The sequence below is a fragment of the Contarinia nasturtii genome, unplaced genomic scaffold (genome assembly GCF_009176525.2).
Source record: "Contarinia nasturtii isolate CC-2019 unplaced genomic scaffold, AAFC_CNas_1.1 Cnas_scaffold_78, whole genome shotgun sequence".
Classification (NCBI taxonomy): domain Eukaryota; kingdom Metazoa; phylum Arthropoda; class Insecta; order Diptera; family Cecidomyiidae; genus Contarinia; species Contarinia nasturtii.
The window spans coordinates 519,814-531,403 of NW_022197436.1; the positions used below are offsets into that span (position 1 = coordinate 519,814).

An 11,590-nucleotide genomic window follows, 5' to 3' on the forward strand; every position below is an offset into this window, starting at 1 on the left:
AAACAATAGTATAATAAATATGACTTTTTTGGGCGAATCGAACGTGCTATACGGTGACAAAATAAAAATGTCGAATGTGTTCAATAAAATTGCAAGTACGCGCGCATACAAGGCCACGCATCACCGAAAAGACAATGGATTTCCGGGCGACATATCATCGCGATTGGGCGCATAAACAAAAGAAAACAAACACAGTTAGATGAATCAAAACAATCGGCTCATAAAATGTATATGGCATGATTTTGTCTTGAACGCTTTTCGGCCACAATGTGGCCCAATCTTGCTCATTCGTTTTTTCTCTTTAAAATAAAACGTTGAACAAACATTGAAACGGTTTTTGATATCGGCACGTTTATTTCGCTATGTGTCCCACTTTTCACAGTACATTCGCCCCAAACGCCAGCAAAAAAAAATGCATAAAATACACAATCAAAATTAATTAATTAATGTAAACTGGGAGTATACCCTGAAACGATTACGTGGTATTCGGTGCACGCCATCAATATCAACAATGTTGATGACGCGATTTTATAATACATACGTACATACATACGTACAATATGTTCATTTTATGGGTCACTTGCAACAACTGACACTTTGTTATCGGCTAATCTTTAATGGGCAAACAAAAGTTGGCCTGCATGGTTTCGTCTTCGCTTTGAACATATTTGAACTCGGCGGTGGTTGTTTTATTTTTCGGTCTCTTGACGCCGTTCTTTTTCTGGTCGCTTTATTTCAATGTGCGCATTTGCTCTCGTTCCACTCGTATGCCGGTTAACGACACATAACTTCCATTCAATTTGCGATTATGTCAGAACGCACGCACATTTTTGAACTTTCATTGGCAATATGCACACTTGGCAACAGGATACATACACTCACGATAAATATGCAGAGTATTGCTCAGCGCTGCTGCCATCCAGAGCATATTTAAATATCTTGCTGAGAATGCGTCGTCCGTCGCATGCGAAGGTACGTAGCAGTTTATACATCACAGCGAACAACAATACATACATTGTTCTCTATTCAATCGTTTGAATGTTTTGAGTCACATAATCGTGAAGAGAACAATGGATTCATTCTTGTTCGCTGTGATGTATAAACTGCTACGTACGTTCGCATGCGATGGACGACGCATTCTCAGCAAGATATTTTAATATGCTGTGGATGGCAGCAGCGCTGAGCAATACTCTGTAAATATGTATTCAAATTAACGTTCAATTTTTGGCATCGTGTCGTAATGATAAATGGCATGATTAAATGATATTCAATACGTGTCTTACCTGATGTCATCAATCCAATGATTAATAGTTGTAATAGCAGCAGCTTCCAAGAGTTCATTTTGTTGTTGTGTGAGTCCTTTTTGGTCGGATTTTTTTTAAATCTACAAATCTCACTTTTTTAATGCAAGAGAGATCAATGCGATTTTTCTGTCTCTCTCTCTTGCTCGTTTTTTTTTTCTTCTTCAAATTTCGATCGAGAAACGATTATTCAAACAAAACGTTACGTTTGTACAACGACCACTTCAACGATTGATTTGTTTCGTTTCACCTTTTAATGTCTGTTAACTATCTTTCCGTCTTCGGTTTTCTTATTCTGTATTGGAAACCATAAAGAGAATACAAAAATAAATCAATATCTAAAAGAAAATTATTATTATGAGTTGGAATTTTGCGCAATAAAAATGGCACTAAAACCATGGCGTTCTGGGATATAATAATTGTGCTGCTTGGTATTTCTTCTTCATTCGTTTCAGCGCAGATTTTCACAATCAATCCTTGGAATTCAATTCAAGTGCGCCATGAATACAAAGTAAATTTTTCGCAATAAAATGCAAAACTATTTCTGGAAAATTGAGATGGAGTTTTTTTTTGTGTGTGTTTTCGTCGTTCGTTTCATTTTCGCTTTGAATTTATTAGCCGCAATTGTGTCTCCACGTGAAGAACGGAAGCCAAAATAAATCAATGGTAAACCATCTAAAAATGTTTATATACTTTGGTGTATTTTAAACCCAAACAAAGTATCAAAGCGATAATTAAAAAAAAATGCGAGAGAAGCAAACTTTTTTCTGTTGGAAAATCACACTGAGCTGTGAATAGCCGCTGCAATTACTTGTGAGCACAATCGTCAGAAAAATTCACAACACACACACATACTCACACGCATGTTCATAATATACAATGTATGTCAGTTTATTGAGCGACGAATGAAGGAAAAAAATGGTGAAAAATAACGAAAGAATGGGAAAAAAACAAATGAAAACTAATTGCAAAGACGATATAAATCACACTGACATTTGTCAGCAACGGCAGCAGCAATCTTAACTTGCTCATCGCGTCACTCATTCTTTCATTCATGGCCTCTCTTTCATTATTCTTTCTTACTCTCTCGCTCTCTCTCTCTCTCTCGATCATACATACGCTCGATCTATGCAAGAATGTGTTTAATGTGTATGCATACTATATTTATGCGTAAAATTGTGAAATGTTTCGTGCACATTTTACTTGAAAATGTTTAGCACTTCGACAACGATCGAAATTATGATTCTTATGTTTTTCTTTTTTCTTTACGAATAAAATGTCATTTTCTTTTCTTTTATTTGCCTTTATTTTTATAATATTTTATCGACAGTTTGTTGCTTTTGTTCACGCTTGCTTTTCGTCGTGCATTAGCTTGGCAAATTTATGGATATGGCACATTCACGACCGCTTCGTTTTTTTTTTTATTTCAAACATATATGTAGATGTGCACATAAAAGTGCTTTTCAAAACATGAACAAAACTGCGCTGTGACATGGATGCGTGCGTAATTGAATCGGCCACCATTGAAACCACAAAGTTCTGGCGACATCTCGGCTTTGCCAAGAATTCTGTGTTTATTATATTGTTGCATTTGCAAACATTCTCCGTCATGAACATACGAATGTGAGCGGGAGAGATAGTGAAGAAGGCGAAATGAAAAAAAAAATCGAAGAAGAAGAAAAAAATGTCATTATTTTGCACGATTTATTCATCGATTTCGTCACCATTCATGATGATTCATTTTTTTGCGTAAGTAGTCAGCTACCGTAACCCATAACACCAGCAGCATATAACCGTGTATCGATTATTTGAATTGATCTGATCCATTGAACTACGCTCCTTACGAACACTTACATATAAGCAACACAATTAAAGGAAGCCAACGAAATGAATGTGCAATGGAAAAGAGTACCAACAGGAAAACATGTCGCCAATTCGTTGTTGTTGATGCAAACCAAGAGAGGAAAGAAAAGAAAAAATGCCGCAAAATACACAAACGCACTTGACAAACAAACTGTTGCTTCGTTGGCTCATTGAAGCATATGCGTGCGCGAACGCGACCGCGCTAATTCTCATTTCAGAATCCACTTGTGCGTCTGGTGGAGTGAGTGAGTGCACATTGGTCGTGAAACGGCATTAAATTATTTGTATTGTCTGTAAATAAGTAGATTTTACGAGCAAAAAAAAAAACAAATAACGTGAATAAAACTCAACAAAATGGCAATCATCGTCATCTCTTGTGTTCTGTGTGCTGTTGCCATCATAATTTTCAATCATACATATATATCATTGTAGACAATGTTTTGTATTCATGAGCATAATTACTTTTTATGTAAATAAATAATATAGAGTATTGTGTGTATGTCTTGATGGTGTTGATCACGACCACAGCGACCGACGATGTTGGATGTAGTTGGTGGCTGAAGAAGGCGTCTCAATTTTTTCGCGTGCACATCAAACAAATCAACTTTAATACTATAATCAGCATTACACAAAATTCCATACGCAACAAATTGGTGAACGAACAAAACAAATAAAATTGAAGAAAAGAAAATGGAATATACGATCTAGCATACGATACTTTCAAACATCATTATGAACAATCATAATATGTTTTACATTGAACCTTAGAGCATTTGGGCGCGCACATAAATGATGTGTTTATGCGTTGGTATTTCAATTCAATTATTACATTTTTAACTCAATTCGCACGAATATCGATTGTTTGTACAGGCAAATGCATTTCATTTCATCTTCATCACATCACAGACACACACACAGAGACAAATGAAAACAAAAACATTCCAACCACTCGTGAGCAGCAACATTATTGGCGACAGATTGCCTCGCCAGCTTCCTTTTTGCATGACATCAACTATACATTATGACATCAACTAACTATAAGGAAGAGAATCACGAAGATAACAAAAAAAAACAGATGAAGAATGACGGGAAATTCTTTTGTCAAAATTAAATTGAATTGCATATTCGTACTCGTATTCATTCGGTTTACGAAATTTCGATTGTGTATGTGTGTAAATTCATTTATTTGTAAACTAAAAGGATTAGATTTCTTCTCAGTCTCAGATTTCGGTGTCTCTATGTGTTGCAAAATGAGCATTTCGTACACTTTTTCGTACATTTTTGAGACTTGTTAATGTTGATGCACGTAATAATATATGTTCACGTTGGGATATGTCGAATGAGACAACGGCTAAGTCGAGAACAAACGAAAAAACCTAAATGAGAAAAGTATTTTAAAAAAATTCAATTTTTTTCGCTTTTTATCTCTTTTTCTCTGTGTCTCTCATAAGTATTGAATCATTTTTTAAAAAATTTCAAATACAATATGATCTCTAGTCCATCAACGAAGACAGAAATAGCATTTTATGTTTGCGCTTGTAATTTCAGTAAGCGCTTCCTTTTTTTGTACTCATTTTTCGCCCACTTTAAAAATGATGTGTTTTTTTGGTTGTTATTCGTTTTATTTTCTTTTTCCCTTTCGTCTAATTGCAATTCAATTACCGGCATGTTCAAGCGATTCATCTACAGTTTGCTTTTTATTTCAATGTCTTGCATTGTATCACATCGAAATTTGGTCTTGTTTTCTCCATCTTTTTTCTCTATTTTTTTTTTTCGTTGATAGCGATTCGTAAAGTTAAAATGTAAAGTCAAAAATGATGTATTTTTTTTCTCGAAATTGATGAACTCGAACGGTATACGCAAAAAATACACAAACAAAATCGCTCTCGATCTCATTTTTACTGCGTAGTGTGACTAAGTATGAGACTTAGTAATAAATTTCGTGGTTTAATTTGGTTCAAACCAAACCATTTAGCATACACACGTACACACACATACGAAAAGAAACGATCAATTTGTTTTCTTCTTCTCTGTCGGAGCTAGCAACGCCAACTGCTTCACATATGGAATGTGAACAACTCGAAATTGTGTGTTTTTGTAATCATTCATTCATGCATTCAACTAATGCTTCTGTTTATCACTTGAAGATGTTTTTCTTTTTGAGTGCGATCCACCTTGCCATCGATTGAATGAAGGAAAAAGAAACCATACACAAGTACTCAACAAAACGATGATCATCATAACCGAGTCAGAAATACAAAAAAAAAATAATAATAATTTTGTTTTCTTTCATTGGTCGATGGTGATAAGGTCGCTGGAAGTAAACATCATTGAATTGTATGTAATGGTTTGATGATTAAGCGCGCATTGCGACTGCTTAAAAATAGACAAACATCGTAAATATATGTGTAAATAAATCAATTTTGTTGAACTTCACAATCAATTAGCGATTATGCATTAACAAATTGACCCAAAGAAGACGACAATTCATGAATCGATTCAAAATATAACACTCTCACTAACTCAATCGCTCGCTAACACACATGCATCCGAAAATTATGTGATGCTTACTTTGCTCTTCTTTTTTTTGCTTGAGTCATTTGGCGCGCTCATTTAAGCTACCGAATTATTCAAACTGTACACACAAAAAAAGTTCAAAAACAACAACAACTACATTTTCGCTGACACATTAAACTAATATACGCACACAATATTCTCTCTCAACACTGTTTGAGTTACGATCGCTTGCCTATTCGCAAATAAACATTCGCATTTCGTTCCCCGGCAGGGCTTAAAAGTCCGACAGTGCGGAATGTGTAATTTATTCGAAAATAAATTACGATACCGCGAAATGTACACACAACGAAATTAAATGAAAAAGAAGCAAACAGAGAAAATAATAATGGTGCAAATTGAGGAGGTAAGACTTAATTTCGGGTATTTGGCTTACACAAACACAATTCGTTTCATAGGTATTTTTCTTCTTCTTTATTTTTTTGGTTCAAACTGATTTATCGTACTAATGCTCTTTCTATTTCATTTGGATATAAATCATGGAAGATGGTGATCGTTTCCAATATATATATATACTTTTTTGTTTCTTCTTGTTTTGTTCTGAAAGACTGTGTTGCTTTTAAGTCGATTTGAAAAATTGCCTGCATAGAATACACGGTGAATAAAAGTGAAAATAAGCGCATTTTTCTCTCACGACCAACTGCGATCTTCAAATTCGATGATCGAAATTCCAATATGAATAGCCGGCATATTGAAGAAATGGGCAAACGCGTGTCAATCGATCACCACTATTCAATGTCAATTATCTACCATGATTGATTGCGATCATATCCATTTAAACCACTTTTTTTCTCTCTCTTCATCTCGTTAGTGGTGTGCGCAATAATTTTGATCGTTTTGAATTGATACAAATGAAATGTATAAAAAAAATCAGACTGGTTTATCACATGAAAATCACTTGCGATGGACACTTTTTAATAAAGATTTTTTTTTCATTCTCTATCAAATCACTGGACGCGAAAAAAAATTCAAAAAAAATATACAGCACAAAATATATCCCAGAAAAATCCGCAAAATTCGTTGAAAAAAATAAACAATTGATGAAAATTTGAATAAACCACACACCAATTTATTTAGTCGCTTTTCATAATCGATAATGAAAAAAACGTACAACGGTCAATAACTTAAAACCAAATGGCCAATCAAATGACTAAATTAAATTGAGCCAAAAAAAATATTGTATTAGAATAAGAAAACACCACAAGCAAAACCGTACGAAACACACAAACGCACCGCACAAAATCTGTTTTGAAACTAAAATAACCGAACGAAACGAAATCGTACTGAAGCCAAAACACTCGCGTTGCATTGAAGACATGGTGTGTATGTGTGCGCGTGGACGTGTGTATGAGTGTTGTGTGAATGTATGCAGAAGCGACGGTTGGAATAGTCCTATCTTTGCTGTTGGTGCCACAGATGTGTGTTGCGCGACTATGTGTGCCAAACTGCTGTGTGTGCACAATGAGGAAAGAGGAATAGAATTGAAATCGAATAGAGAATAGTAGTTGATTCATTGTTTATTGGTGTCAGTATTTGGCGGCACGTAAACGGTTTGAAGATTCAAGAAGAGAATCGACTCGATGGAAACAATTTTTTTTTTAAACAACAATAAGCAACTATCGTCGATAGTTTTATTTTCGTATAATTCATTCATTTTCTGTTTTCGTCCGTAGAATTTGTTTGTAAGAAACCTATTCGGTGTGTGTAATGCACTTCCTAGTCTACAATTCTGAGTCAATCGAACATAATTTTGGTTTTTATACAGAAAGTAATTGATAAGGTCGTATCAATTTTTTTTAACCAGACAACATCTTCACTATCTCATTATAGATAAAGTGACACATTTTTCATGTTGTTTTGATTCATTTTCCCATTCATTTGAATCGCTGAAAAAACAACACATACCCAAAAGTACAAAATGTTGATGAGAATACGGAGAATTCAGACGAATATCAATAACATTTCGCGTCCCCCGAATTTGATTCGAGAATTCTCTGGAAATCAATAAATTCACTCAAAATCAATAAAGCTATTCAGAATAGTAGTTAAATCAGCGAATTAAAATTGATGTAAAAAAAAACATCAAAAGAAATTGAAACATATCATTAGATCACCAAAACTTGTTTGAGAGAATTGGCTCAAACAATTTTTGGCTCGTATTTTCAAATTTGAATCGAAACGGTATTTCCCATGTTGTACGACAAAAACATTCGCATGACAATGAACAGTTCCTCGTGCATGGCTGTTGTTCTTGACATTTTATCACAACAAAACTCATCCGAAGCAGTATGCAAAATAGTTTGCTGGCAAATTGAATGCTAATCGAAAGCTCTTTGTATGGCCACATGTGAGTGTGTGTGTGTGTTGTAAGCAGTGACGATGAGTAATAAATATCGTGTCATAATTTCTGCCAAATCTGAAATGATCTAACTATGAAACAATCTATGTTCTCTGTGAATGTTTCGTTTTTCCCAAATGACCTCTAAAATTTATTTTATCGTTGACACATTCATTGCTCGATCATGTAATATATTTATTGCTGCTTTTACGAGTAAGTTTAATTTTAGTAGAGCATCAAAAGTGATGAGAGAATATCGATCGGAGAGCGACTGATCGGAGTTTGGCATATTTTTGCAGGTCTGATATTTTGATAGTCTGTTGAAATGATCTTTTACTCATTGTCTCTCGGGTGTCGGCGTGCGTGTATTTGCAGCTTGGAACTAAACGCCGTTCAGAACAATAAAACTAAATGACTGCACAAAGCTAAAAAGCCGATAAACTATATCTTGATTGGATTCACTCACGATTTCATTAAGCCAAAAGCAATTAGCAAATTGAACAAGGCAACCAATATGCACGAATACAAAGTGTGCTCGTGTAAGACACAATCGCGTAACACACATAATATGGTAAACAGGGCGCGCTAGCATGTACTTAATGTCAGAACTCGTTGTGATTACAAACGGTTATGCTGACGAAAGAATATTGAATATAATATTAGGAAATCATGTACACGCGTTTATCCCACAGCAATTTGATGCGATTTCTCTTGCACAAAGGATTTTTAACTGTCCACCAATGGGCAAACTTTTGTAATTGGCAGAAACAGACACCGCTCATACAATCCAGATAAATGAAGTAATTTTTAACTGATAACTGCCGATTTAGCCGATAGAATGAAGATTTCACTAGAAACCAGATGAAAGCAATTTCCAATCCGAAGCGAACACGAACACGCACACACAAAATGCTTTATACGGTTAAATAGTTTTGCAACTACGATGGCATTGAACAAATTACAAAATCTTCCTTTTGCGATGTATAACCATTTTTTCCCTTTTATGATGACCTTCGATGGAAAATGCACGATCCTATGGGTTTGATCGAAGTGTCTACGAAAGCAACAATTCAATTTCCATATTTGTTTGTTTTTTAATCACTTCGATTGAGCCGCATTTATATCATGTTAACTTTGTGTGTCTTGTTATTTTGAATGTTTCGTTTTTCCGTTTGTTGTTGTGTATTTATAATCACTGAGTCAGTGCCATTGGCGCGTTCAAATCACGATTAGATTTATAATTATTACATATTGCATTGGCGAGAATTTATCAATTGAATAAAAAAAGAACGACTATAATACAATAAAGAATAAATGTTATTTCAACAACTCGTTCGCATATTAAATTGTGCAAATTTTGCAAATCGACGTAATGCCCGATAGAAATGAATACACCAACATTCCAGCCAACCAGAGAGTATAGTGAGACTGACTGAGATTGATACAGACAGACTCTACTCTTTTTTTTGTAAGTGTAAAAAATAAAATGGTTTTATAAATAGAAATTGTGTGAGATTGAATTTGAGTTGCATGTTAGTTGTGGTTAATACAAGCATATTTGGATATTGGTTTGGTGTTACATTTGAAGCGTGAAACAGAGAGACGAATGAAAATGAACGTGCCCAAATTGATAATAAAAACGCTTTTTTTGGGATGCAAGCCAAAATGTTCATAATAAATTCGTGGCTGTTAACAGATTTTGCACACTGAAAACTGAATTGTTGATATGCGATGGCTTTTTGGACGGTGTTTCGTCCCCGATTCGCCATTTACTGGCACACTCACAACACAACGATTTGCACACGGGTCGTGCCCATATTCTTTGAAATGAAATACATTTTTTTTTCGCTGAAATTTTTTATTCTCATTTCTTGAGGTTTTTTTGGTGAGCCCGTCTGCAGTGATAAAATATTCGCACGCAACAGTCTCATTCGTTTGCAATTAATATTGGACGAACCTAAAAATATAATTTCAACGATCTATCGTTCACTGTTTCTGTGATGCTTTCTCTCTTCCTTTGCATCTCTCCGTCTTTCTGTATCTTTCCATCTTCGTTTTTTTGTCTATTTAACGCAGGCGTACGCAAAAAATCGCACTTCAAATTCTTGACACTATAAATATAGTTTATTAGGTTTGTGCGAAAAACGTCGTGCGTCTTATGTGTGTGAATGTGTGCCTGCAACGTGCACTGATTCGATTCAGCTTATACTAGTGGCGATCGAAGGATTCATTCATTTTTTTTTTGTTTCCGGGGACATTGATAATTATGAAGCGTGAAAATCACGATCTAAATGGTTATAAATCAATGATCATTCGACGACCGGTTGAATTCACGCTGTTGACTCAGTCATATTTATCGATATCTAATTTAACCAAATTGAAAAGATTAAAGCAACAACAACAACGCTCATTTTGATTCAGTCGAATGATTCACATTCAATTATTCATATAAACGATGATTAATACATTCATTGATTGTTACGGAGTCGTGTAAGCTTTATAGAATATTTAAAATAACATTTTTTTATTATTATTTTCCCAGAATCTCTTTTACCCGGGGCAATGTTTTTAGCATTTTAATTATCGCACAATTGATAAGATTCATGTATTCTTTTTCCATCATATAAACGAAAAAAAAGTCACCTTGACTCGTGATTTGGATGATAAAGTTGTGTCCGAATTCTATTTAAAAAAAAACTCTAGTAATAAATTATATAGCATTTTTTACCTCAAAGTCGCACTCACTTTTTCTTTGTGTTTTGAATGTTATCGCATGAAATCTAAAATGTGTTTTATTGACTCCCAATTAAAATAACTGAAATATAATGTTTATGATCCAATCGAAAACAAAAAAGAAAACACCATCATATCATTTCAACATTTGTCAAGTACTTTTTTGTGCAATACTCATGCCTTCCAAATAGATCTATCTTTTACTCTCTTTCTCCCTCTTCCGCTCGCAATAACTATTTTATTCTTCTTGGTTTGCATTGATGCATACGAAACCCTGTGCCACATATCGGCGAGTGCAATTTTGTACAGTGGTAAATTTGGTAAATAAAAATGATGGGGCGCCCTAGTTTTAGCTCGATAAAAATCGTAATGGTGTGCATTGCACTATCGAATGATGTGCATCATAGTGATGATGTCATTTGTGGCAAATGGTATTTTTTTTTCTATTTCAGCCACTAATAACTAGTGCTATCAGCATGTAACTTAATGGCTTGGCGCTAGAGAACTGGTTGCATTTCAGGTTGCCTTATCTCTGTGTTTGTGAGAGCGATTGTATGCGATGTAAAAACCTTGGGTTTATGTGTGTGCCAGCAAAATCGTTGTCATCGAGCCACAAGATTGACCTTTCACTTGTTTGTGTTGACAGACCGAGAGGGAGACAGAGAGGCGGTGAAAGAAATAGTAAGAGTATTTTCTCGTCGCCTGACTGGCGTTCAGGCAGAGAAAGAGATATTTCTGTCGACAGTACCGAATGTGTACTTCTTGTTTCCCTTTCGTTCTC

The 11,590-nt window shown here is 34.9% G+C and overlaps 1 protein-coding gene across 2 annotated transcripts in view; it reads right to left on the reverse strand.

Moving 5' to 3' along the window:
• The window catches only part of LOC116352078 (lachesin), a 46,873-nt gene extending 39,895 nt beyond the window's left edge, over positions 1–6,978 (reverse strand). For both annotated transcript variants that reach the window (XM_031784372.1, XM_031784364.1), the window contains exons 1-2: positions 6,804–6,978; positions 1,284–1,596 (exon numbers count right to left, since the gene is read on the reverse strand). In XM_031784372.1, coding sequence (XP_031640232.1) covers positions 1,284–1,341 — 58 coding nt within the window. In that variant the 5' untranslated portion in view covers positions 1,342–1,596; positions 6,804–6,978. The remainder of the gene's footprint in view (positions 1–1,283; positions 1,597–6,803) is intronic.
• Positions 6,979–11,590: the final 4,612 nt, after the last annotated feature.